The sequence below is a fragment of the Geotrypetes seraphini genome, chromosome 13 (genome assembly GCF_902459505.1).
Source record: "Geotrypetes seraphini chromosome 13, aGeoSer1.1, whole genome shotgun sequence".
Classification (NCBI taxonomy): Eukaryota; Metazoa; Chordata; class Amphibia; order Gymnophiona; family Dermophiidae; genus Geotrypetes; species Geotrypetes seraphini.
Window position 1 is genome coordinate 10,740,420 of NC_047096.1, and position 23,247 is coordinate 10,763,666.

The 23,247-nt window shown below is 44.1% G+C and overlaps 1 protein-coding gene across 3 annotated transcripts in view; it reads right to left on the reverse strand.

Annotated features, from left to right (window-relative positions):
- Window positions 1–763: 763 nt before the first annotated feature.
- The window catches only part of NGF (nerve growth factor), a 63,567-nt gene continuing 41,083 nt past the window's right edge, over window positions 764–23,247 (reverse strand). For all 3 annotated transcript variants that reach the window (XM_033917413.1, XM_033917414.1, XM_033917415.1), the window contains exon 2: window positions 764–1,685. In XM_033917413.1, the coding sequence (XP_033773304.1) occupies window positions 945–1,685 (741 nt within the window). In that variant the 3' untranslated portion in view covers window positions 764–944. The remainder of the gene's footprint in view (window positions 1,686–23,247) is intronic.

A 23,247-nucleotide genomic window follows, 5' to 3' on the forward strand; every position in this document is an offset into this window, starting at 1 on the left:
TGAACAGTGATCCCTGATTAATTTTATAACTTACCTCTAATCCCATCCCTATAATCTACCTCTACTCTTATCTGTACCCCTCAATCCCTTTGTCTTCCAAGTACCTATGCAAAGCTTCTTTGAACCCCTGTAGCATGCTCCTGTTTATCGCATCCTCCGGTAGCGCGTTCCATGTATCCACCACCCTCTGTGTGAAAAAGAACTTCCTAGCGTTTGTTCTAAACTTCTCCCCTTTCAATTTCTCTGAGTGCCCCCTTGTACTTGTTGATCCCCTTAATTTGAAAAATCTGTCCCTGTCTATTTTTTCTGGGAGTGCTACTGGTGGCGGCAAAAAAAAAAAACCACACTGACCTCCACTGGCGGAATATTGACCCAAGAATCTGACTTCTGTGACCCTATCCAGTTAGTGCTGGGGTACACCCAAAACGCATCTATGCCTACTCCCAGAATAACTTACTGGGTAAGTAGGACTCCATGAGAAACAGTTCCTAAATTTTGGCCAGAACTAGATAACTGCTGCGGGCCTCAAATTCAGTGCTGGTAGCTGGATACGGTGAAAAATATTTTAAGGAGGTCTTTCTTCTCCACTTTTTTTGAAATATTTGTAATTTTGGAAAAGCTGTCGATAATAGTGTAACTCCCTTTCGACGTGCCTAGGTTGAGTTTCATCTTATATTATCTAACGGCTGTTTCTTCCCACTTGGCTAAAGCCAGAACAAACTCAACCTGTGGATCAGCTAAGCCGGTTCAATAAAGCACACAATGAAAGTTTCCAAAACAGTTTAATAAATAATGAGACTCTGTCATTTTTTGTTTGCATTTTTTGGTTTCTTTTGTACTGTATAAACTATAAATATACCATGCAAGTCCATATAATTTAAAATAATTTACAGGCTGAGGTAGGGAAGGGGACTGGAGAGGGGCGAGAGGGGATCCATTTGGTCTCAGCATCGTCCCGTTTTCCTGCTGAGAACGCACACGCAGGCAGTGTCAATGCGGATGAACCTCCAGGCGGCCTGCTTGCCTTCCATCGTCAATGCTTTCACAAAAGTGTGAGTGGTGGTGCAGTAGGAGTTCCAGTGTTTGGCATCAATCCCCCGGCATCCACTGGACACCGGCTTGGACTCCCTGCACTTGGTCTCAAAGAAATATTGCTTGAATACACTGTTGTTTATATTGACCTCTCCCAGAACGGTCACCTCCTTCCCCTTGATGTCGGTGGCGGTGGTCTTCTCGCCTACCCACATGCTGATGCTGTCGCAGACCGAAAACTCCCCAAAATGCACAACGGGGTGCGCGGTCCGCTTGGCCCGGCTAGTCCGGTTGAGAGCGTCGTTGCCGTCCGCGTACTCTGGGCTTTGTAAATCCCCTGACAGCGGAGGCGGCTGCGTGCTGAACAAGACCCTGGGCGAGCGGAATCGCCTCTTTTTGAAGAGTTTGGGGTCCACCGTGACGTTGTGCGCGTGGGCTACTCCCTGCCAGCCTTGCTTCCTGTGGGCGTGGTGGTGCGAGAACGGGCCTTGAACCTCTTTGTAGCCCTGCGGCGTTTTAGTCCGGCGAGAACGTGGAATAGTTGGTTCTGTTGCAGTACCCCCTGCAGCATTCTCCTCTATCTTTGGTACAGCCTGCGTGCCAATCAGGAGAACTATAATCAGAGTGAAGAACATGGACATTACTCTATGTACCTGAGGAAAGAACATAAGAAAAATGGTTAATTTAGAACAATTTTTATTGAAAGAATCAAGTGAGAAATACAATAAGATAATACAAAAATATATTAATTACAATAAGAATCACAATAATAATATTTCATACAAATTTATATCGTTCCTCCAAATTAAATTTCCATGTGAACTGATCCATTCTTTTCTACACCCCCCTTAATTCCATCTCTACCCCCCTACCTTCCCCTCCAAATTATATCCCCCACCCCAGATGAAAGAAGAAAAATGGTTATAAGCACAGCTGATAAAGGAATGGACTGCTGAAGTACTATTGATGTCAGGTCAAAACTGCGGAAGACAAAGGCGCGCGCCGACAACTGAGCACAGCACGGAGGTGCGCGCCGAAGAAAATGACAGTTTTTAGGGGCTCCGACGGGGGTGTGTGGGGGGGAACCCCCCACTTTACTTTATACAGATCGCGCCGCGTTGTGGGGGCATTGTGGGGGGTTGTAACCCCCCACATTTTACTGAAAACTTCACTTTTTCCCTAAAAACAGGGATAAAGTTAAGTTTACAGTATAATGAGGGGGGTTACAACCCCCCAAACCACCCACAACGCCGCCGTGATCTGTATTAAGTAAAGTGGGGGGGCTCCCCAATAAAAACCCCCGTCGGAGCCCCTAAAAACTGTCATTTTCTTCGGCGGACGCCTCCATCTTGCGCTCAGTTGTCGGCGTGCGCCTTTGTCTTCCGCGGTTTTGTCTATGAACCGTACTATTTATTTAAAAATTTATATACCGCATAAATACACGCGGTTTACAAAATTACATATTTATTTATTCATTCATTCAATTTTTTAGCCCGTCCTCCCAAAAGGAGCCCAGAACCAGTTACAAAGTACATCCAATAATAATCTCGACAGAACAGAGATGACATAATTTACATAAATCACAATATAGACATGACAATAATTTACAGTATAGGGCTCCTTTTACGAAGCCGCGTTAACGGTTTAACGCACTTAATAGCGCGCGCTAATTTGCTGCCCGCACCAGCCGCTACCGCCTCCTCTTGAGCAGGCGGTAGTTTTTGGGCTAGCGCGGGGGTTAGCACGCGCTAAAAACCCTAGCGCGGCTTCGTAAAAGGAGCCCACAGACATGACAATAAAACATATGCACTAAGTGGCATCTGGCGATTGCTTAGTTACAGCTCAAAAGAGAAAAAGTCTCCCCTCGCCCAAATGGGTAGGGGGCAGAGACAATCCTGGCACCGAACCAACTGAGAAAATTATTTTGGGTAAACGGGAGCGTCCTCGGTCCCACAGCCCGCAATGGGGAAACGCAGCCCCTAATGCTCGGCTGCCACAATCCTACGCCCACCAGGGTATCAATGTGAAACATCCTAGGACAACCTCAAAAAAAAACCATGCTAAAAAACTGGGGTTGTCCTAGGATGCTTCATACTGATACCCTGGTGGGCGTATGATTATGGCAGCTGAGCATTAGGGGCTGCGTTTCTCCATTGCGGGCTCTGGGACCGAGGACGCTCCCCATTTACAAAACAAAAACAAAATTCTCAGTTGGTTCGGTGGCAGAAGTTCCTTGAGAGAACCCTCTTATTTCAAGCCGCTAAATTGAATGTATGGCTTGGAAAAATTGTTAGAGGTTTCTTCCTATCTTGATTTTAGAAAATCGTTAAAGACTCAACTCTTTGATAGGCTGGTATCTTAATCCATTCTGCTTCATTTTTTCAATCAAGTTCCTTATATTCAACTTGATGTATTTTATCTGTTCTATGTATTACTTCTTTCCCTGCCATGCCGGTATTTTCTGCATTATATTGTAAATGCTTTCTGATAATCCAGATACACTATATCAACCGGCTCACGATTACCCAAATGCTTATACACACCTTCAAAGAAGTCAAGCCTTCTGTATCAAGATCTTCATGGAGAGACTCATTCTCAGAAGCAAGAGATAATGGGTTCTATGTCTACTTGGTTAATACTTGCCGAGGGACTTGGGACTCCAGAAACGTGTCCAAATCTTATTTACACCCAGCTACACTATTAGCCTGACCAAATCATAAGAACATAAGAATAGCTTTACTGGATAAGACCAATGGTCCATCAAGCCTAGTAGTACCCATTTGGGCGAGGGGAGACTTTTTCCTTTTTTCCTATGCTATTAGTTCTCCTCCGTTGGATTTTTTTGTAGTTAAAATCCTTAAGTTACAGCTCAGACATGGTTATTGCGATAGGAAGAGAGACAGCACGCGACAAAGCTTGCATGGATCAAACAGTATATAAGGTAAGAAATGTGCAGACATCAAGAAAATCAACAAAGCAGATGATGGCAAGTGAGCGCCAGCAGTGGTGTAGTGAGGGTGAGAGGCGCCCCTCCCTTGCTCCCTTCTCCGCCTGCCCGCTCCTTCCCCACAGTTTTTAACTTCCCCAGCAGGGGCAGCATCGTCAAGTCACTGCCCACGTCGACTCTCCCCGACGTCACTTCCTAGGTGCGGGACCCAGAAGTGCGGGACCCAAGAGGGAGAGCCGATGCGGCTCGAGCAGCAGGATGGAATCACTGCTCATGCCAGGAAGAGTGGGAAGGAGCGGGGGTGCCACCATCCTCACCAAGATGGCGCCCGGGACGGACTGCCCCCTCCCCTACTAGGCCACCGAGTGCCAGTTGGTCCCTATGGATGTGCAGTCATACGCAACATGGAACACATCAGTGACAATTGTTGTTGTCCTTTTGCATCATTTCTAAGTTGAAATAACAGAAAACGATTTATTTGCATTTCAGCTTTGTATTTTAACACATGCCAAGATGTGCAGAAATGAATAATTCCTCCCCCCTTAAAACACTGGAGATGAACTGTAAAACCAGTCTGCTCAGCGATCTTTCTCACACCCCCGGAGTCCACCCCCCCTTCTCCCCAGAGCCACTCTAATCAGCATCTTCTTACAATCCCCTCCTTGAAGGTTTATAAATACAAAGCGAAAACGAAATCTTTTCGGTAACAGCCCCCCTTCAATGGATTCATCTCCCTACCCATCTAAGAGAAGAAACGATAGTAGAGAAATTTAAGAGTTCCCGGAAATGCTTTCTCTTTAATGACGCCTTTGGAAATTCATTTACCCCCATGAATTACATCCTTTCATTGTTAACTAATTCCTGAGGATTAAACTTTGGGTTACCAGCAACCCCATCCTTTTAAAAATTGTAGTCCTTCCCATTTGCCCTGCCTTCTAGTTTTGTCATGTTTAAAGTCTATTATTTGTTTCATCTATGTATTTTTATTGATGTGCATCGCTTTGAAAATTTTATATAAGCGTTTTATCAAATTTTTAAATAAAACTCGGAAACTTAACTATTGTCAATCTCCTTTCCCCAACCCAAGTCCAATATGCAAATAATATACATGACTGTGTCCCATGTTCAGAAAAGCTTGTTGTTGTTTTTGATATCTTTGTTATTTGTACTTTCTTGTCCTATGTACGGCTAAATCGCCTTGATCCTTTATAGGCAGAGAGCAATCCACAAATCCTAGATTAGATTAGGAACCATTTTCCCCAGTGATATAGAATGTACAGTAGTCCCCCGATATTCGCGGGGGTTCCAGGAACCCCCGCGAATATCAAAAAACCGTGAATACGGTTTTTCACCTGGGGAGGCAGGAGAGGGCAGCTGGAGTGCCGGCGAGTGAAGGAAATCACTTGCGGTATGCTCAGAGAATACTGCGAACGAGTGAAACCGCAAACCGCAAATTTGCGGGGGGAACAGTGTAATTTGAACAGCTCTGCAGCTGTCTCAGTTTGTTTTTCTCTCTCATAAGAACATAAGAAGTTGCCTCCGCTGAGGCAGACCAGAGGTCCATCCCATCAGGCCTATTGCCTGAGCAGTGGTCCCTGACTATTTCTATAACTTACCTCTTAATCCTATCCCTATAACCTATCTCTACTCCTATCTGTACCCCTTCCACCTCTATGCGGCCAGTGATGTACCTAAACGTCTCAATCGTGTCTCCCCTTTCCCTACGCTCTTCGAGAGAGTAGAGCCGCAATCTGTGCAGCCTGTCCCTCGTATGAGAAATCCTTAAGCCCCAAGATCATCCTAGTGGCCATGCGCTAGGAGGATCTCATGGACGTCCAGGGAAACTGAACATCATGCTGGACTTTCCCCAAGTGGTCCATATTTCACCTGAGCACAGAATGGAGCTCTGGGCTAACATCCCACTCTGACCTCTTTTGCTGCTGGTGTCTGAATAAGCAAACGTTACACGTGAAATAAGAACATGAGAATTGCCATACAGACCGAAGGTCCATCAAGCCCAGTGTCCTGTTTCCAACAGTGGCCAACCCAGGGGTACCTCTACTCCTATCAATCCCTTTGTCCTCTAGGAACCTATCCAAACCTTCTTTGAAGCCCTGTAACGTGCTCCTGCCTACCACAGCCTCCGGAAGCGCATTCCATGTATCCATCACCCTCTGGGTGAAAAAGAACTTCCTAGCGTTTGTTCTAAACCTGTCCCCTTTCAATTTCTCCGAGTGCCCCCTTGTACTTGTGGTTCCCCATGATTTGAAAAATCTGTCCCTGTCTACTTTTTCTATGCCCTTCAGGATCTTGAAGGTTTCTATCATATCTCCTCTAAGTCTCCGCTTCTCCAGGGAGAACAGCCCCAACTTTTTTAGTCTGTCAGTATATGAGAGATTTTCCATACCCTTTATCAGCTTAGTTGCTCTTCTCTGGACTCCCTCAAGTACCGCCATGTCCTTCTTGAGGTACGGTGACCAGTACTGGACACAGTATTCCAGATGCGGGCGCACCATTGCACGATACAGTGGCAGGATGACTTCCTTCGTCCTGGTCGTGATACCCTCTCCATTGGCTCCCGGTTTATTTTAGAATTCAGTTTAAGTGTTTACGTATTGTTTTTAAGATTTGACATGGTATCTTTGCTCCTCTTGCTCCTTTGCTATGGAATGTTTATAGATTTTCATATGCGAGAAGCATTCATCGATTTAAACTTTCTCTTCCTTCTAGGAAAGGAATTCAAGGAGTTAAGAATTTTAGCAGCTCTCTGGCGTTTAAATTTCCCCAACTATGGAATGAACTTCCCCTAATTTTGAGGTGTCCCAGTTCCTTCCAACTCTTCCGTAAACTTCTAAAAACTTTTTTATTCGCTAAACATTTTGAAAACTAACTCTCTTGTATTTCAGTTTAGTTTTTATTATTTATTGTTAACCTGTCAAGCTTCCTTTGGTTGAAGACCCAGAGGGTGGTGGATACATGGATACATCCACCAGAGGGTGGTGGATACATGGAACGCGCTGCTGGAGGATGTGATAGGCAGAAGTACGCTACAGGGCTTCAAAGAAGGTCTGGACAGGTACCTGGAGGACAAAGGGATTGAAGGGTACAGATAGGAGGACAGGTAAGGTTATAGGGACAGGATTAGAGGTAAATTACAAAATTAGTCAGAGACCACTGTTCAGGCAGTGGCCTTATGGGCCGCCGCGGGAGCGGACCGCTGGGCAGGATGGACCTCTGGTCTGCCCCAGCGGAGGCAACTTCTTATGTTCTTAGTCCCTATAAAATAGTAAATTGCCCATATCAAGTTATCTAAAAAGACATCTAAAAGCACATTTTTTTCAATTGGCTTTTTCAAATTGAAGAAATGAGTTTGGGATTGCAATCTGTATTTATGGAGTCATGGATTTATTTATTTTAAATAGTTTTGATTTGCATTAATTAGTTAATTTTTATTATTGATATTTGATAGTCATAGAATTTTATGTATTTGGAAAAAAAAAGGTTCTTTTTTTTTCTCTTTTACCCTTTTCTGTTTTTGCATAGTTCTTTTCTAAATAGTTTTCCAACATGGATTGTAAACTGCTTGGATCCTCTTTGGCTATTATGCAGTATATAACGTTTTTAATAAACATAACCATATTGCTTGCTACACGTCACCTTGGATGAATGTCTTCAAAAATTTGATAAATAATGTTTAATAAACTGTCTGAGATACACTGTTTCCTATAGGGAGTGGTGGAATGTTTTGAAAAATGAGACTACGTGGAGATTATAAGGAAGGCCATTCTTTTAATGAGGCTAGTTTGAAACTGGAGATTGAAACCTCAGTTATCGTGGGGTTAACCAGCTCTCTTTTAAAACTTATTGCATCGGTATTAAGTCCCAGAAAGATTCTTGCTACCATGCTAGTCATTTGGAGAAGGGTTGTCATCCTACCCTTTACCCTACCTGCCCCCGAGTCTTTACTATCTAGAGTTCAGGAGGTGGGAAAAGATCTGTTTTTCATAAAACTAACACTGCACTTTTAACAAACTGACTCGGGGGCAAGATCAGTTCCAGGAGTTTGCAGAACCCTCCACTCCACCTGGCTGGAAAGCAGAAATTAGAAATAACCCTTTGACCCACTTTGGCGTATCAACTTGTTAACAGATGCAGTTGAGAAGACCAATGTTAAGCAAACACCAGCCCCGTTTCAGGAACCATGTCACACGTACTACAAGGCCAATAAAAAACAGCTTCTCTTTTTCTTGTGTAGTGTGGTAATAGGGCCTGTCGTGGAATGCAGCAGGCTTCAGAGTGGGGCCTATCTCCCTTCTAGCAATTTTATGAGGTGCTTCTATTATATCAGTTTCAGTTTTGGTGGAAACCAAATCTCCTTGAAATTGGAAACACCGAACAGCTTCATTCCTCTGTTCGGGGACTTTTGAGAGAAAGTCCCGGCGTCTAGAGCAACAAAAATACTGTCAGGGAAGAGGCAGAATCGCAGAGCCAAGGGCTTCTCCATGAGAATATTCAACATAAACCGTTCAATCTTTGCTCGATACACAGCTGTAATTTGAAAGAAGAGGATAAATAAAGACAGGAAGAAACAAGTGAAAAAAAAATGTTTAAAAAACTGTCAAGTTAGGCTAACCCTGCGATATAGGCCAAAGGGGTGGGCTGTGGTTTGCAAAGACAGGGACCAGCACAGACAGGGACTGAGCATACCAAAACACAATACAGCAAAAAAAAAAAAAATAAAGCACAAAGGGCCTCAGTGAACATGGCTTTGTGTTTATTGACCCAACACGAGCTGTGTTTCACCATACAGCGCCTGCATCAGGGTTTGGCCAATGAGCAACATACGATTAACTCAAGCAACCCAGGACTCTGTGCTCGGGCTTTAGGACCGATTCTGATCCCCGAAGTTTGGTCATCGTATTTTGCTCACTAGCAGATCCCCGATTCAGGCGTTGTACGCCGAAACGAGTCTCGCGTTGGCTCAAGAAACACAAATCCATGTTCACCGAAGCCCTTTGTGCTTTTTTGCCTGTACTGTGCTCTACAATGGACATACCTTATGCCGTTTGACACCATTGCTACCAAACAAAGCACACGCGTTTTGCCATTCTTTCACCGATAATAGTGTGTGGAAAAAAGATGTACTATTTCCACAGAAAGTGGTTGATCGAACAACAGCAAATAATTTATTGTATCTAGTCTTTTCAATCGTATCTAGTAAAATTAGATCCCCCAGAATCAGTGACGTAGCGAGGGTGAGAGGCGCCCCTCCCCGTCCTCTGCTCTGCCCCCTGCTTCTTCCCAACCTGCTCCTGCTTCGCGTGCGCCCCCTTCTCTTCCCCCGTACCTTTGTAATTCTCCAGGTGCGAGCAACATCACGAGCATGCTGCCCGCGTCGTGTTGGCTATCCCTACGACGTCACTTCCTAGGTGTGGGGGTCGGAGAGAGGCGACACCGGCGCGGGCAGCAAGTTCATAATGCTGCTTGCACAGGAAAAATTAAAGAAGTACGAGGGAAGAGAAGGGGTGGCTTGAGCGCAGAAGGAGGGGGGGTCAGGAAAGAATGGGGAGAGATGTGTGCCTGCACCCTTACAAAGATCGCGCCTGGGGCGGACCATCCCCCTTTCCCAACGCCACTGCTCAGCACCTTCAGAATTCAGTTCTGATCAGGCTCTGTACCCTCTTTCAACCCTAAATTCAGAATAGTGATCAACCAGATAATCTTTTCCAGATCATTTAAATATTGAACAATTTGCATGAAAATCATTTTTTCCCCCTAGATAGAGGAGGTTACTGACCAACTGAGATTTGATTTCTGAGTTGCGGAGTATGCGGGTAGACTTATTAACAGACATTGCTTCCTTGAATGAGACCATTTGTTACAGAATTTATTATCCTGACTTAATGTTTCAAGACTTATAAATTTACTTGAAAACCTTCAATAAAATTTATTGAACTAAAAAAAAAATAAATACTGGCCCCTCCTACATCCTAATGGCTTTTGTGGTGCGTTTTTCATGTGGAAGTTAACTTTTTCAAAAATGGTAAAAAAAAAACGTTAGACGGCCTAAGGGTGAGCATTTCTAGAAAGGTCATTTTCTTTTTTTCTGGAGGGAGGGGGGGGAAGATGTTTTGTGGTTTCGAAAATGACCATTTTCTCTAGCTGATTTTTGGACGTACTTCACAAAACGCCCAAATTCAGACTTAGGGCTCCTTTTACAAAGGGCCTTAACGCGCCGAATAGCGCGCACTAAATTGCCGCGTGCACTAACCGCTACCGCCTCCTTTAGAGCAGGCGGTAGATTTTCGGCTAGCGTGCGCTATAGCGCGCGCTAATCCAGTGCGTGCGTTAAAAACGCTAGCGCACCTTTGTAAAAGGAGCCCTTAGAAGTCATAATCAAAAATGCCCCTCTACGTTACGCTTGTAAATGACTGTGTACTTGCTTGTGTGTTTTTGAAAATGGTCTCCCTAAGACTGTGTTTACTTAATAATCACTAAAAAGTAGGTGTAACTTATAAAAAAAAAAAAAGGTATCAGTGTCGATCCAGGCACACTGCCGCATGGACTGCATTATTTGCACCGTCTGCTTTTGGAAGTATTCGCACGTGGTTTTCATTTACAGAATTCCTTGCAACATGGTTGAATGTCAGGCATCCTGAACTGCGATCTCATGAACTCTGCCATCTCCTTCTGCTGGAAAGATCGGCTTTTGTTTGGGAAAAGAAATCAAATCTTCAGGAACAAAAACAGAACCAACCGTAGTCTAGTTGTGGAAAATGCTATTGTCTTCCTTTTCTCACCCCCTCCTTGGTCATTCTTTCCAAGTTCTCAGCATAGAAACATAGAAGATGATGGCAGAAAAGGGCCATAGCCCATCAAGTCTGCCCACTCCATTAACCCTCCCCTAACAACCTCCTAAGGGGTTGCTCACAGGTGGCATCACCTCTACACTGCCCTCGTAAAGATCCGACGTGGGCATCCCATTTATTTTTAACATCTTGTATGCTGCTGGCCGCGATCACCTGCTCTGGGAGTTTGTTCCAAGGGTCTACCACTCTTTCTGTGAAGAAGTACTTCCTGGTATCCCCATGAAATTTCCCGCCCCCTGATTCTCAGCGGATGTCCTCTTGTGGCCGACGGACCCTTGAAAGAGAAAATGTTGCCTTCCACCTCTATGCGGCCAGTGATGTACTTAAACGTCTCAATCATGTCTCCCCTCTCCCTACGCCCTTCGAGAGAGTAGAGCCGCAATCTGTGCAGCCTGTCCTCGTATGAGAAATCCTTAAGCCCCCAAGATCATCCTAGTGGCCATGCGCTAGAAGGATCTCATGGACGTCCAGGGAAACTGAACATCATGCTGGACTTTCCCCAAGTGGTCCATATTTCACCTGAGCACAGAATGGAGCTCTGGGCTAACATCCCACTCTGACCTCTTTTGCTGCTGGTGTCTGAATAAGCAGACGTTACACGTGAAATAAGAACATGAGAATTGCCATACAGACCGAAGGTCCATCAAGCCCAGGGTCCTGTTTCCAACAGTGGCCAACCCAGGTCCCTAGTACCTGGCAAAAACCCAAAGAGTAGCAACATTCCAGAGCTGGCATTGTGATGTCATAATGCCTCATTCCACCAATGCCTAAGAGTCCAGCTCATCGGTGATGTCACAATGGCTTGATTGTCCTACACTCTGCTCCCATAAGAATTCCTATCCTGGGACAGACCGAAGGTCCATCAAGCCCAGTATCCTGTTTCCCAAGTACCTAGCTAGATCCCAAGTAGTAAAACAGATTTTATGCTACTTATCCTAGGAATAAGCGGTGGATTTCCCCCAAAGCCATCTCAATAATGGCCTATGGACTTCTCTTTTAGGAAATTAGCCAAACCTTTTTTAAACTCCGCTAAGCTAACTGATTTCACCAAATTCTCCTGCCACAAATTCCAGAGTTTAATTACACGTCGTGTGAAGAAATATTCTCTCTGGTTTATTTTAAATCTACGACTTAGTAGGTTCATCACATGCCCCCTAGTCTTAGGATTTTTGGAAAGAGTGAACAAGCAATTAACATTTACCCTTTCCACTCTATTCAGTATCACAACTTAACAGATAGAGATGAAAAATGATACCAGGGTTGATGGACCTTCAGTCTGTCCCAGTATGGCAATGTTTATGTTCTTGTGAACAGTTGTGTTACTTGATGGCATGCAAACCTGCATGGATACTAGTCAATACCTTGGTTCACCTCAAATAGGACACCCTAGGCACCTTTACATGAAGTCTGAGCTTTCTGTACTGACTTAGAGGACAGGATATTGGTGACTCCAAGCGAAGTGTGCCCCTAACGATTTGGTTTGGTATCATCTCAAAAGACAGTGGTATGTTTAAAGATACATTGTTTAGCCCATAAATCACTCAGGGAACATCAACCACCTTACCTTCAAAGGTGGACCACATTGCATACACCAACACAGTGCCTGAGGTTTTTCCAGGACTTCAGGTTGGTAACACCTCCACTTTCCAAGGCTCACTGGGTGGCCACAAAAAAGAGCTTTTTTTCTGGCTTGCACCATCATTGTGGAATATGCTTCACTGGGAGTTAAGAGGAAAATGATCACATAAGAAGTTTAAAGCTAATTTGAAGGCATACAAGTATTTCTTTAAGTAGGCTTTTCAGTTATGATCCTATCAGAACAATAATGGTAGAGCTTCGTACTTCAGAAAGACTGATTGAACGAGTAGGGGGTTGGTATGTATGTTGGAGGTCTTTACATTGATGGGAGCTCCTTTCTTAATTTGAATGTGTTTTTATGAAATTGTGAACCGCTTAGATCTGACAAAGGAGAGGCGGTATATCAAATCTTAAAATAAAGATACCGCAGCGTGGGCTTTTAGTACGGTTTCAGAAGGAAGAGCGCCCTCTACCGAATCACCGTCTGCAACGTAGTCTTCCCTGACAGAGAGCTAGGTAAAAGCCAGATCCTTCAAATCCCCCAGAAGCTGCAGGTCTGGCAGCTCTCTGAAACGTGGAATGTGTCAGATCTGGCTTTTACCTATTTTCGGCTGGCGGTCTCTCATAGAAGTGGTGCCCAGGCATGCCCCGTGCATAATCTTTGAGAACTCGTGGCACGAGAGCCCTAGGGCATCACTCAGCCTCATAAACTGTTTGTATTGAACGCTCAGTAAACAGGCGATAACAATTGCAAGAAAGATGAAATTTCAATCTGAAAGATTATGCAAGGCATGCAAACAATGTCTCTTCTGATCCAACTGTACTCAAACATGGGATAGGCTTTAGTGTCCGACGGTTTCCAGGCAGGCTTTCCTTTTTTGCAAAGTCCATATCCTTGCATTTATTTTTCTTGCTAGTCTGAAGTTCGTCATGCTGTCTTTTTTTTTTATCTAATCCTCCCCTACTATGTTCCTGGAAGGCCTTGGCCTTATTACAGCTGGGGATGATCTTTGAAGGGCACGAGGCCTGGGATGAATAAACCACAGTGAGGCCCCAGGACGCCGATGTACACGGCGCAGCCTCCAATCTGAAGAAAAACAAGAAAAAGAGCAAAAACGTTGCCCCGAGAACAGAAACAGCTAAAAACGGAGATGGTCCAGAGGGATAACGTCGTCACTGGAGCCACACTCCGGTTACGAGTTTTACTGTCGACCCGACAAGGCTGTGTTTCTTGCGTGCATCAGGGAGTCCTTGTTTTCAAATGTGAATAAACACAATCCCCCCTCCCCCAAATATTCAAAAACAATTTACCGGTAACCAGCCAAGAATGGCTCAGGGCTGGTTAAATAGTATTTATACAACAACAAAAAAATTCGGAGTAACAACGGGCCCACAAAAATATATCACAAGATAAACACAAGTGGTGCCCAACCAGCAAAGAGAGTAATTAAAAAAAAAAAATATCTTTATTCATTTTCAAGCCAAAAATAAGTGCAACATATTATACAATCATATTACACTATAATAGCACCTACATTTAATCAAAATTGTAATCCATGACAAATACATATATCACCCCCCCATCTTCATATTAAAAAATTGCACTCAAATTAAAAATAAAAAATATTTTCCAGCCCCCACCCTGGACGTGCATGATCAAGGGCCAAATTCAACAATCACTCTTTGTAAAATTTTGTCAATGGCTCCCAAATATCCAGAAACTTCTTATAATGCCCCCGTTCTATAGCTATAATACGTTCCATTTTAAAGACGTGACACAGAGACTCCCACCAAAAGGTATAGGTTAATCCATCCCAGTTTTAACAATTCCTTAAAATAAGCTGTATGGCAACCCCTGTCATAATAAAGAGAAATTTGTTATTGTGAGATGATATTTGACTTTTAGCTCTCATTAAAGTGCCAAATAGCACAGTGTCGTATATTAGTAATTAACAAGATGGAATCACTACATTTATGTTAATCCTGACTTAAATTTTTTACTTTTATTTAAGGAGAAAAAAAAAAAAGACCTCATCGGGGTCGGCGGATTTCACTAAACCTAGTACTGCCACAGCAACCCACTGTCTAATAATAATAATAAAAATAAAAAATGTATTCTTTTATACCGCCATTACCCAAGAGTTCTAGGTGGTTTACACCATAAGAAACTGAACAATCAGTGAAGTACATCCATATCATAGGATAAAATCAGGATTAAAAGTTAATAAAGTAATTACAATGTTAAAAAGACCTAATTATGGGATAAATTTGTCAAACAAAGCAGACTTTACTAATTTCCGAAAAGAACAGTAAGACATAATAATAATAATAATAATTTATTTCTTTTATACCGCTATACTGTGAAGTTCGTAGCGGTTTACAATAAAGATACATTTGACAGTACATGGGATAGAAATGGTTTACAATAAAGATATGTTTAGTCAGTACATGGGATACAAGTGGGTTACAGTAAAGATATATTTTGGGGGGACAAGTTCAAGACAAATATCAGGAAGTTCTGCTTCACACAACGAGTGGTGGACACCTGGAATGCTCTCCCAGAAGAAGTAATTACGGAATCCACCATTCTAGGATTTAAGGGTAAGTTAGATGTACATCTCCTTATGAGTGGCATGAAGTGACATGGGTAGGGGTAGGCTAGATGCACTTCTGTTTACGAGAAGCTTGGAGCGATATGGGGACCAAAACTATGCCAGGGTACACCTGGCGGGGTCTCCGCGTGTGCGGATCGCCGGACTTGATGGACCTAGGGTCTGTTCCAGAGATGGCGCTTCTTATGTTCTTATGTCAGTACGTGGGATGCAAGTGGGTTACAATACAAGTGGTTTACTATCAAGGTGCATTTTGTCAGTGTAATGAAGACATTCACCGAGCCAACGTTGTAATTTGCCTGCCTGGAACACTAATATCTGACACCATTTGGCTTAGGATAGGTAAATAAAACTGGAACTTCTCGTAATCCCTGATGGTCTATAAAATTCTAAGTGAGGGCACAAATAAATTGGAGACTCTCCTGAAATCAGCTTAAAACAAATACAAGAAATCTTAAATAGTATTCTTGCTTCCAACGCTAGCCAATGCAATAATCGATCATATGGACTAATGTGGTCGTTCTTCTTCAGACCAAATATCAATCGAACTGCAGCGTTTTGAACTATTCTCAGTCTTCTTAAAATCACAGGTCCAAAAAAAACCCTCCTCCATCCAATGAAAAACCCTCCTCCATCCAATGAAAAACCCTCCTCCTTCCAATGAAAAACCCTCCTCCATCCAATGAAAAACCCTCCTCCATCCAATGAAAAACCCTCCTCCATCCAATGAACATCATTTGCATTTGTTCAATATGAGAAAAATTTTTGTAAATTAGAGTAGCACTTAACTTTAAGGGCTCCTTTTACTAAGCTGCGTTAGGGATTTAACGCACGGAATAGCGCGTGCCAAATTGCTGCCCGCGCTACACCTTAATGGCAGCATTGATCTGGCGTTAGTTCTAGCCACGTAGCTACAACCGCTAATGCAGCTTAGTAAAAGGAGCCCTAAGCTAATCCCAACGGGGCGCCAGCGTCAGGCTTAGATTTATGTTAAGGCAATGTATTGCACGACGCGTTGATACTGTTGCAGCTGAAGCACGGGTTTTCCCCTGACGAAGCCAGCCGTGAAACGGTAGCGCCCCGTTGGGATTAGCTTAAAGTTATGGTAAGCGCTTCTCTAATTTACTAAAAAATTTTCTCATATTGAACAAATGCAAATAATGTTCATTGGATGGAGGAGGGTTTTTTTTGGCCCTGTGATTAGACTGTGGGTATAGTGAAGTCTGCCGACCCCGATGAGGTCTTTTTTTTCCCTCCTTGTGCACTGAATCAGTGAGGAAGAGGGAGCTGGCTCGAAGATAACGCCGCATCGATCGCACCGTGGACCGGCGGTTGAAGAACACTGTTTTGGGCCTGATGCACGTGCTGGCCCTGTGGACCGACAGGAAATTTCTGTGGACTGGCACTGGTCCGCGGACCGGCGGTTGAAGAACACTGCTCTAGGTATTCAGTGAAAGATAACTGGTTATCGCCTGCTGAATATTTGCAGTTGGTGGTTAGCCACCAACTGGCTATATTGCGCAACACAGCTGGATAGGCTCAGAAATTCAGCACTAAACCCAGCTATGTTTAGTGGCTACAATAGGCTGCACCAATATCAGGCCTTTCTTTGGCCGCTAAGCACTTAACCGGTCAGTGCTGAATATTGGCATAACTTAGGGCTACCAGGTGTCCATGAAACCCCGGACATATCCTGCCTATGCGGGAACAGAAAGTCGCTGTAGAGAGGCATCTTCCAGGGCAGGCTGGAAGTAGCCGGCTCACCTCGTTGCTGCTGCCGCTGGCTGCCCGAAGATTAAATTACAGCAGTCGTCCAGCGAAGAGGGACTCGGGAGACAAAGAGATCATGAGGGGGAAGCAGCATCAGAGGGGGGGGGGGTAGGGAACTGGAGAAATAGCATGGAGGGAGGGAGGGAGTGAGGGGGGCTGCACAAACAGCATGGAAGGAGGAAGGGATGGAAGAGGGGGCTGGACAAACAGCATGGAGGGAGGGTGGACAAACAGCATGGAAGGAGGAAGGGATGGAAGAGGGGGCTGGTGAACAGCATGGAGGTAGGAAGGGATGGCTGGAGAAGCATTATGGAAAGGAAAGAGTGCAGGAGAGAAGAGCATGGAGTAGGGTAGTGCTGAATGGGAGAGGAGAGACAGAAACAGTAGGAGAGGAGGTTGAAAGGAGAGAGAAGGGCAACTGCAGGGTGGGGATTAGGGCTTGGAAGGAGTTAGAGACAGAGAGAAGCACCCTGTGGGGGAGGAGGGTTGGAGAAAGAGAGAGAGAGAGAGAGAAATAGGGATGGAACGACTCTTATATGAGGCAAGCTAAAGAGGTTAAGATACTCCAGCCTGGAGAAAGATGGCCAATAGAGATCAACTGAACCCTGAGCGGAATGGAAGGGGTGAAGGCGAATCAACTGTTTACTCTTTCAAAAATCAGAGAGAGACTAGAGAACACACCACGAAATTACATAGCATTAGCTTTAAAACAAAGAGGGGGGAAATTATTTTTCACTCAATGCATAATTACCAGCTCTAGAATTTATTGTGGAGGACGTGATCAAAGCAGTTTAATGTGTCGTGAAGACTTTGAGGACCACCAGTGCCTCCGAAAAAGTTGAATACAACAACAGGAGTGTCCTAAATTCTCTCAAACCAGTGAGAGGGAACTTTATTAGCACTGAAACCATCAAGGTGTAAACTTTTAGAATTACCAGGTTGCATGGGTGTGTTGAAAGCCACACCCGAGAGAGAATCACTGGAGCCTGTGATATATGACATTTATCCCATAACTCTGCTACTGTTGCAGTCAATCCCATCACTGGGAGCTGCTGAACTCTTTCAAAACAGAAACGTACACGTGCGATGTTTTTTGTTGTGGGAGCACATGGTCCAAACCTCTGGCTGAGATCAGCCATTGCATCAGAGGCCAGATCCACAATTCTTCAAGCTTCGCCCCCTTCGTCTCAGAGCACAGGCTTCATGTACTTCTAACAGGTCTCCTGCTGAACTGCCTCTCTCCCCCCCCCCCTGCAATCTGTGTAAGACTCTGCTGCACATCCTATCTTCTGCCAACCTCATTACACGTCTCCCTCCGTATTCGCGGTTTCAGCGTTCGCGGTTTCGATTATTCACGGTTTGTAGCTTGCTGGCTCCTCCCCCCCCCAAATTACATCAGCTTGCGTAGAGAAATCGCTGATTCCAAGCGTTTACAGAGAAAATTGCCGATTCCCGGCACTTTCTTCACCGTGTTTTGCCTCTCCTTCAGGAACAGGCCAGGTCTCCCACCATGTTATTCACGGTTTTTCTGTATTTGCGGTTCTGTTAATCCCCTATCACAGCGAATACGGAGGGAGAAGTGTCATTCATCGTAGTAGTGTGAAGAGTTTCAGTCTTTGGGAAGCAGAGCTGAGATTGTGATGTCACAATGCCTCATTCCACCAATAAGAGCCAACCTCATCCGTGATGTCACAATGGCTTGATTGTAACAGATTAACCGTTCCCCTTAACTGTATCCATGAGATCCTGTTTGCCTATCTTGTCTGTTTAGATTGTAAGCTCTTTGGAGCAGGGACTGTCTTCTTTGTGACTCTGTACAGCGCTGCGTACATCTAGTAGCACTATAGAAATACACTTCTCCCTCCGTATTCGCGGTTTTGATTATTTGCGGTTTTTAGCTTGCTGGCTCCTCCCCCCCAAATTACATCAGCTTGCGTAGAGAAATCGCTGATTCCAAGCGTTTACAGAGAAAATTGCCGATTCCCGGCACTTTCTTCACCGTGTTTTGCCTCTCCTTCAGGAACAGGCCAGGTCTCCCACCGTGTTATTCGCGGTTTCACCATATTCACGATGTTTTTTTTAATAGAAAACAGCGAACAACGTATGAAAAAGTTATTCAAGCAGTTTTTCTGTATTTGCGGTTCTGTTAATTCCCTATCACAGCGAATACAGAGGGAGAAGTGTACACTCAAGTTAGCCCTCTCCTCAAATCACTTCACTGGCTCACTGTCTGCCTTCGCATACAGTCCACGCTCCTGTTACTAACGTAGAAATGTGTCCGTTCTGCAACCCCTCAGTATCTCTCTTTTCTTGTCTCACCATACACGCCTCTCCGAGAACTCCATTGCTCAGATAAGTTGCTTTTATAATAATAATAACTTTATTCTTATATACCGCCCTACCATAAGCTCTAAGCGGTTTACATCAAAGAAGACCGTACATTCAGTGAGTCATACACAAACATTTCAAAGGGAATACAACCAATCCGTACCCTCTTCCTCCACTGCCAATACCAGACTTTGCTTCTTCCATCTCGTCGCTCCATATGCCCGAGTCTGTGAGTCATGCCCCTTCTCTTATTCAAAAGTAGGCTTCAACTCTTAACCCTGCTTCCTGCTGCTCATCACCCTAAACAGTAGCGTACCATCCCTGCTAACTATATCCCCTAATATTAAGAGATTGGGACTTGTATACCGTCTTTTTGTAGATTTACAACCACACTCAAACTGGTTTACATACAGGTACTTCAGCCATTTTCCCTATCTGTCCCGGTTGGCTCAAATCTATCTAATGAACCTGGGGCAGTGAAGGATGAAGTGACTTGCCCAGGGTCACAGGGAGCAGCATGGGGTTTGAACCCCCAACCTCAGGGTACTGAGACTGTAGCTCTAACCACTACGCCACACTCTCCTCCAACACAATATCAGAAGTGAGCCATGTATAGAACAATGAAGCCATTGTGACATCACTGATGAGGTTGGCTTTTATTGGTGGAATGAAGCATTGTGACATCAGTAAAAGAGATTGGGACTTGTACACCACCACACTCAAAAGCATTTTCCCTGTCTGACTCGGTGGGCTCATACAGTCTATCTAATGTACCTAGGGCAGTGGAGGATTAAGTCACTTACCCAGGATCACAGGGAGCAGTGCAGGGGCAGAACCCACAATCTCAGGGGGCCAAGGTTATAGATGTAACCACTAGGCCACAGTAGTAGTAATGGTAAAGCTGAGATCCTGGTGAACTGAGTTCAGTTCCCACCGAGGCCCCTTGTGACTACCCTTCATGGCCCCAGGTATAAAACTAAGATTGAGAGCTCATCAGGGACAGAAGTTCCTGCAAAGAATGTGTATAGCGCTGCTTTTGTCTAGTGGCACATACAGTTCAAACTCCTATTACTAACTTACAAGTGTCTTCATGCCACAGTCCCACAGAACCTCTCCTCTCTTATCTTTCCTTAAACATCTCTCCGAGCACTCTGCTCCTCAGATAAGCTGCTTTTATCCGGACCCTTCTCCTCCACTGCCAATTCCAGACTTCGTTCCTTTTATCTAGTTGCCCCCTATTCCTGGAATAAATTACCTGAGTTTGTCCGCCAAGCCCCTTCCCTTGTTTAAAAGCAGACTAAAAACCCACCTTTTTGATATAGACGTCAATCAATAACCCTACTCCCCACTGCCCACCAACCTAGCCAGCAGATTAATCATTCCCCCTAACTGTATCCCCCCACCCTGTGTGTTTGTCTGTTTTGTCTGTTTAGATTGTAAGCTCTTTCAAGCAGGCACCGTCTCCGTCTTGCCTCTGTACAGTGCTTTGTACGTCTGGTAGCGCTCTAGAAATCATCGACAGTAGTAGGCCGTGCTGCTTTATCACAGCACAGAAAGGGAGGCATGCGGGTCACTCAAAAGCAGATTAAAACAAAACGACAGTGGTGACTTTAATTCTATAGCACAAGCGCAAAAGACAAAATGCCAGTCCCCCGCCTCTCTTTATGGCAGCATTCTACCAACCAGATCAGAACAAAGGCTGGTTTGAATGTGGGTCTGGTACCTCAGTGTCAGTGTCTGAACTGTGCCACCTGTCTCTCCTCTTCTTAAAAAAGCCCACTGGTTACCCATCACTCACAGAATTTCATTCAAAACTCTCTTACTAGCATTCAAAATTCAACTTAATCACTCTAATACTATTAATTATTTCTATAGCGCTGAAAGGCATAAGCATCGCTGTACATTTTAACATACAATAGACAGTCCCTGCTCAGAAGAGCATACAATCTAATTTAGACAGGACATTTCAGGGTTGGGGAGGTTATAGCGGGTCTAGGTATCTGACAGCGGTGAGGGGGAGTTAAGAGTTGAAAGCGGTTTCAAAAAAAGTGGGCCTTTAGCTGGGATTTGAAGACTGCCAGGGACGGAGCACGACGTATTGATTCATTGACACGCTTTTAATCCCTTATGAATCCTCAAGGTCACAAATCTTCTAAGCAATATCTCCTGAGTATTCTTTCAGTCAGACGGCTATTTTATGATACAACGCGAAAAACCATTTACTCGGTAGTTGCGCCCACACTACGGCAAGAAACCAATTTAAACAATTTTAAAATCAAATCTTAAAACTTGACTTTTTAAAGACGCTTATGAGATTTATGATCAATAATGGGGGAGGGGGGAGAGAAACATGCGAAGACGCCTGTTCCTGACATTCCCTCACCCCTGTCGTTTTTTTTTCCTGAACCCTTATCGCTTTTTTTTTTCAATCCTACTTTTTTGTCTTAATTGTCAGTATTGGTTCGTTTGTCCCCCAAGTTTTAAATTAATTTTTAATATTGTAAAGATGTAAACCGCTTTGGTATATAAAAGCAGTATATCAAGTCTGAATAAACGTGAAACTGAATACATTTCATTTTAGTTTACTTAAATGAAAAAAACGTTTATTCTATGCACTTCTTTACATATCTCTATGAACTTCAGTCATATGAATGCAGCCTCTTTAGCCGCACTGACAGTTTTCTTGGCAATTACTTCTCTAAGTATGAATCACAGTCTTTTTCCTCATCACTTTTTTTTTTTTTTTTTAAAGGCATTATATTTTGTTCATGGGGTTTGTCTTTTTCGAATCCTGAAAACAACCTGCCAGTATTTTTTTTTTTTAACTGATAAACCTAAGCTTTAAAGTCCAGTCCAGTTTAGTTGGTGCTTTTAAATAATTTATAATCCGCATATCCTACAATTCTATGTGGATTACAAATTATTCAGGTACTCAAGCATTTTTCCCTGTCCCGGCAGGCTCCCATTCTATCTAATGTACCTGGGGCACTGGGGTGGGGATTAAGTGACTTGCCCAGGGCTACAAGGAGCAGAGAGGGATTCAAACACGCAATCTCAGGGTGCCGAGGCTGTAGCTCTAACCACTGCACCACACACTAGATATACTCCGAGATATATTCCTGCTGTGCCACGAGATCATGCCGTGTTCCACACCCTGGTTAAAGTGATGCAACCGTAGCTCCTGGATTTTATATAGGTCACTGAAAGGCACCAGAATTTGCACCCAGATTCAAGATCTGTGTACAAGTCAATTGATTGACGAGTCATAACAAGCACCAACTAGGCATCTAATTGTCGATAATGCACGCTTAACTGGAATTGCATGCGGAAGTTCTCTGTGCACTAACGTTTCCCGTGTGCAACCCAAAAGGAGACCTGATCATTGGACGAGCCTGGGAAGGTCGGGGGTGTTCTTCAAAACTAGGCGCCATATTAAAAAATATTGCCTACAGTGACGTATGTCTCATAGAGCCAGGTGTAAGTCAGGCACTCAAACTTAGGCATGACCTACATGCTATTATAGCTTTCTATAAAGGCTGGGCACATTTAGTAGAATTCCGACATCACGCAGATCTTCCTAGTGACCAACTTGTCCCCGTCCCCACAAGCAGTATATCAAATGTTAATGTTAATAACTCAGTTTCTCTGTCCTGTCCGCAGAAGAACACCTCGCCTTGGAGTAAAGACAGTCAATGATATAGTCTTTACTTAAAAACAGTGGTTCCAACGACGATCCCTGTTTCGGCGTATATGAAACGCCTTCCTCAGGGGACACTTTTGCTCTATAGATGCTTGAGAACAAAACTCACGTGTGCGGTCGAGCAGCAGCGTTCAGAGCACTGTAAAAATGAATGCTGTTGCTCGACCGCACTCGTGAGTTTTGTTCTCAAGCGTCTATAAAGCAAAAGTGTCCCCTGAGGAAGGCGTTTCATATACGCCGAAACAGGGATCCTTGTTGGGCCCACTGTTTTTAAGTAAAGACTATATCATTGGTTGAAAAGACACCTCCCTTGCCTATACTCCAAGGCGAGGTGCTCTTCTGTCTGCCCGTCTGCTCATACCATTAAACATATAAACAAAACTTAACCATTTGCAATACATAAGAAGATGA